The sequence below is a fragment of the Ascaphus truei genome, unplaced genomic scaffold, assembly GCF_040206685.1.
Source record: "Ascaphus truei isolate aAscTru1 unplaced genomic scaffold, aAscTru1.hap1 HAP1_SCAFFOLD_340, whole genome shotgun sequence".
In the NCBI taxonomy this organism is placed as follows: Eukaryota; Metazoa; Chordata; class Amphibia; order Anura; family Ascaphidae; genus Ascaphus; species Ascaphus truei.
Genome location: NW_027456399.1, coordinates 380,001 through 385,145, shown reverse-complemented (window position 1 = coordinate 385,145; position 5,145 = coordinate 380,001). Strand labels below are relative to the sequence as shown.

The 5,145-nt window shown below is 55.5% G+C and overlaps 1 protein-coding gene across 1 annotated transcript in view; it reads right to left on the bottom strand.

The window, feature by feature from the left end:
• Positions 1-1,456: 1,456 nt before the first annotated feature.
• The window catches only part of TTBK1 (tau tubulin kinase 1), a 358,558-nt gene continuing 354,869 nt past the window's right edge, over positions 1,457-5,145 (bottom strand). The window contains exon 14 of the mRNA XM_075583603.1: positions 1,457-3,106. Coding sequence (XP_075439718.1) covers positions 2,822-3,106 — 285 coding nt within the window. The 3' untranslated portion in view covers positions 1,457-2,821. The remainder of the gene's footprint in view (positions 3,107-5,145) is intronic.

Genomic DNA, 5,145 nt, shown 5'->3' with positions numbered 1-5,145 from the left:
ACACCCCCTGTAGTTCCCTGGGCCGGGAGTAGGAGGGGTGAGTAGCATAAACACCCCCTGTAGTTCCCTGGGCTGGGAGTAGGAGGGGTGAGTAGCATAAACACCCCCTGTAGTTCCCTGGGCCGGGAGTAGGAGGGGTGAGTAGCATAAAAAACCCCTGTAGTTCCCTGGGCCGGGAGTAGGAGGGGTGAGTAGCATAAACACCCCCTGTAGTTCCCTGGGCCGGGAGTAGGAGGGGTGAGTAGCAGAAACACCCCCTGTAGTTCCCTGTGCCGGGAGTAGGAGGGGTGAGTAGCATAAACACTCTCTGTAGTTCCCTGGGCCGGGAGTAGGAGGGGTGAGTAGCATAAACAACCCCTGTAGTTCCCTGGGCCGGGAGTAGGAGGGGTGAGTGGCATAAACACCCCCTGTAGTTCCCTGGGCCGGGAGTAGGAGGGGTGAGTAGCATAAACACCCCCTGTAGTTCCCTGGGCTGGGAGTAGGAGGGGTGAGTAGCATAAACACCCCCTGTAGTTCCCTATGCTGGGAGTAGGAGGGGTGAGTAGCATAAACACCCCCTGTAGTTCCCTGGCCCGTGAGTAGGAGGGGTGAGTAGCATAAACACTCCCTGTAGTTCCCTGGGCCGGGAGTAGGAGGGGTGAGTAGCATAAACACTCTGTAGTTCCCTGGGCCGGGAGTAGGAGGGGTGAGTAGCATAAACACCCCCTGTAGTTCCCTGTGCCGGGAGTAGGAGGGGTGAGTAGCATAAACACCCCCTGTAGTTCCCTGTGCTGGGAGTAGGAGGGGTGATTAGCATAAACACCCCCTGTAGTTCCCTGTGCTGGGAGTAGGAGGGGTGAGTAGCATAAACACTCTCTGTAGTTCCCTGGGCTGTGAGTAGGAGGGGTGAGTAGCATAAACACCCCCTGTAGTTCCCTGGGCCGGGAGTAGGAGGGGTGAGTAGCATAAACACCCCCTGTAGTTCCCTGGGCCGGGAGTGGGAGGGGTGAGTGGCATAAACACCCCCTGTAGTTCCCTGGGCCGGGAGTAGGAGGGGTGAGTAGCATAAACACCCCCTGTAGTTCCCTGGGCTGGGAGTAGGAGGGGTGAGTAGCATAAACACCCCCTGTAGTTCCCTGGGCCGGGAGTAGGAGGGGTGAGTAGCATAAACACCCCCTGTAGTTCCCTGGGCTGGGAGTAGGAGGGGTGAGTAGCATAAACACCCCCTGTAGTTCCCTGGGCCGGGAGTAGGAGGGGTGAGTTGTAGAAACACCCCCTGTAGTTCCCTGGGCTGGGAGTAGGAGGGGTGAGTGAGAAACACCCCCCGTAGTTCCCTGGGCTGGGAGTAGGAGGGGTGAGTAGCAGAAACACCCCCTGTAGTTCCCTGGGCCGGGAGTAGGAGGGGTGAGTAGCAGAAACACACCCTGTAGTTCCCTGGGCCGGGAGTAGGAGGGGTGAGTAGCATAAACACCCCCTGTAGTTCCCTGGGCTGTGAGTAGGAGGGGTGAGTGAGAAACACCCCCTGTAGTTCCACGTGCTGGGAGTAGGAGGGGTGAGTAGCAGAAACACCCCCTGTAGTTCCCCGTGCTGTGAGTAGGAGGGGTGAGTAGCAGAAACACCCCCCGTAGTTCCCCGTGCTGTGAGTAGGAGGGGTGAGTAGCATAAACACTCCCTGTAGTTCGCTGGGCTGTGAGTAGGAGGGGTGAGTAGCATAAACACTCCCTGTAGTTCCCTGGGCTGTGAGTAGGAGGGGTGAGTAGCATAAACACCCCCTGTAGTTCCCTGGGCTGTGAGTAGGAGGGGTGAGTAGCATAAACACCCCCTGTAGTTCCCTGGGCTGTGAGTAGGAGGGGTGAGTGAGAAACACCCCCTGTAGTTCCCTGGGCTGTGAGTAGGAGGGGTGAGTAGCATAAACACTCCCTGTAGTTCGCTGGGCTGTGAGTAGGAGGGGTGAGTAGCATAAACACTCCCTGTAGTTCCCTGGGCTGTGAGTAGGAGGGGTGAGTAGCATAAACACTCCCTGTAGTTCGCTGGGCTGTGAGTAGGCGGGGTGAGTAGCAGAAACACCCCCTGTAGTTCACCGTGCTGGGAGTAGGAGGGGTGAGTAGCAGAAACACCCCCTGTAGTTCCCCGTGCTGTGAGTAGGAGGGGTGAGTAGCAGAAACACTCCCTGTAGTTCCCCGTGCTGGGAGTAGGAGTAAGTAGTGTGATCACAATGCAAACATCCCTTTTGGGTGGTAGTAGTATTTTCCTCCTGCAGGTTCCTGTGCTGGTAGTAGGAGGTAACAAAGTCGTGACCATGGCAGAAACATTCCCGATGTTATTCCCAGTGACGGAAACCATTCCCCGGCAGTGACCTGCTCCGGCAGGGTAGGGGGCAGTAACCTGCTCCGGCAGGGTAGGGGGCAGTAACCTGCTCCGGCAGGGTAGGGGGGCAGTAAAACTCATTCCTTAGGGCGTTGTTGTGCTGAGTGTGTTTGCTCCTCCGTGCACTGTGCCAGGAGTGAGAGGAGACAGAAGCCAGGACAGACTCGCTCGGGATTTCCCCGTCTTGGGAGACGTTCTTTGTTCCCAGAGGCAGGAGGCTCCACGCCAGAGTCAGTCAGCATTTGGGACATGCAATTGCTGCTTTTAACACCGGTGCAAGATGAGACACGGGGCCCGAGAAGCAGGGATGTCCCTGTGTGAGGTCCCATCTCCATGAGGTCATGCAGAGCGTCTGTGACCGCGGCCCCCCATGTGCTCCTCGTTGTATTGCGTTGTACCTGACTCCTTTATTGCATCGCAGCATCTTCACCCCCTCTTCCACCGCTCCGTGCCCCCCGCGGGTGACCCTGCCCGGCTATGTCTTGTGCGTGAAGCGCGCCCACACCTGCTGCAGCTGCGAGCGGGAGATGCGCAGCACGGAGGGTACCAGTCTGTGGTTGCCGACGGGCAGTGGCTGGTGTCGCCGGTGAGGCAGACGCACGGGACTGCTCTCTGCGGAGCGGCTGCGCTGGATGAAGCTGCCCGCGGGGTGAGGGTAATGCTCGGTCTCCAGGGTAGAGGAGGAGAAGACGGAGGACGCCAGTCTGCGGAGGGGGCTGTACCTCGGCAGGGGATGCTGGGAGAGCCTGTCCTCCTCCAGCTGAAAAACATCAAGAAGAGCGGAGGGAAAGGAGTCAGGCAAAGAGGAGACGTGCGTCCTGCTTCTAGCTACGTGTCGCGTTAGTGCATGCTGCGGGCGTCTTCAGGGAGGGCGGAACGTCCCAGCACCCTGTAATGGGGGGTCACTCGGGGCTGCCCTTCCTGCCCCTCCCCAACGGGCTGACAATGCACACTTTCCCTTTATGGAGCGAGTGAGCGTAGGAGGTAATAATGGCGTGACGCCCGGACATACCGTCCCTCTGCGCTTCCCTGCGCTGGGAGTGGGAGGGGGCTGGCGGTGTGTGGCTGGATCTCTGCTGCAGCAGCAGATTGGTTGGAAACGTGCTACACAAAAAAATTAAACCGGTTTACAAAGCATTGAAACACATGGACAGAAGACGGAAGCGGACAGTCAGCACTCCGAGATTGTAACGCTGAGCAAAGAGGCCCAGATCACCAAGTGGTGCTATGCCTTAAATGTCCTAGTGTGCACCAACGTTTACCACTGTTTAGTATATCTGGGCCGCAGCCTTTAGCAGCTACTCTAAAGCACAGAATAACAGGCGACAGATTTAAGTCCTGTACCACGTTTCCGTCGGCCATGTATGTCTTAGCATCATTCAACGTGGCTCTCTTCAACGTGGCTCTTACCCGCTCCCTACACAATGCACAGAGAGACACGAGGTCTGTGTTCTGGGGCCACAGCAAGAAATGAACCCGCGTACAAAGCAGCTCAGCAGGCATTATAGTGGCAAGAAAATAACCAGGACTGGCGCTCAAGAAGAGAACGCCACAAAGAAATGAACCCGCGTACAAAGCAGCTCAGCAGGCATTATAGTGGCAAGAAAATAACCAGGACTGGCGCTCAAGAAGAGATAACGCCACAAAGAAATGAACCCGCGTACAACGCAGCTCAGCAGGCATTATAGTGGCAAGAAAATAACCAGGACTGGCGCTCAAGAAGAGAACGCCACAAAGAAATGAACCTGAGTAAAAACAATGAAACAGCGACACCCTCTGGTAACCAGGGCTCACTACAATGAATTAACCCAAAGAAGTACAATTAACATATATAACAGAACTAAAATAAGAAAACAAAGGAGACCCCCTCAACCTAGACAAGGTGGGAAAGTCTTCGTTTCCCCTGGAACGTGCTGGGTGGAGGTGACAAGGGAGCGGGACACCATACACATGCAAAAGAGGAGAGATCACAGAAATAGTACAGCACTGTAATGCACAAAAATGATAATCCTATGAAATTCTGCAGAGGTTATACTCACAAGCAGGCAGTGAGTACAGGCATTTCTCACACAGAGTGTACACGGACAGCAGTCCCACGTACAGGGGCGTCTGGGGACCAGGATGGGGTGGATAGGGTGCACTACAGCACAGAACAAGGACACACCATAGCGCGAACTGTGCAACAATTTAATGAATTAAAAGACACTTCACAAGTGCCCACTTACAGAGTATAAGAGATTATCAGGCAATAAGGAATCAGAGGTACAGGCATGTGATTATCTCACCGCCCCTTCCTCTCCAGGAACCGCGATTAGGTTTGGAGTAGAGACGCCCCGTCACAGGTGCTCCTAATTGCGGCCGCAAGAAGCAACGAACAGCTTGGCGTCTCTCCTCCACGTGTCTTGGTATCTGCCTCGATTCGACGCGTTTCGCTAGAGACCTAGCTTCGTCAGGAATCTAGTGAAACGCGTCGAATCGAGGCAGATACCAAGACACGTGGAGGAGAGACGCCGAGCTGTTCGTTGCTTCTTGCGGCCGCAATTAGGAGCACCTGTGACGGGGCGTCTCTACTCCAAACCTAGTCGCGGTTCCTGGAGAGGAAGGGGCGGTGAGATAATCACATGCCTGTACCTCTGATTCCTTATTGCCTGATAACTTCGTATACTCTGTAAGTGGGCACTTGTGAAGTGTCTTTTAATTCATTAAATTGTTGCACAGTTTGCGCTATGGTGTGTCCTTGTTCTGTGCTGTAGTGCACCCTATCCATCCCATCCTGGTCCCCAGACGCCCCTCTACGTG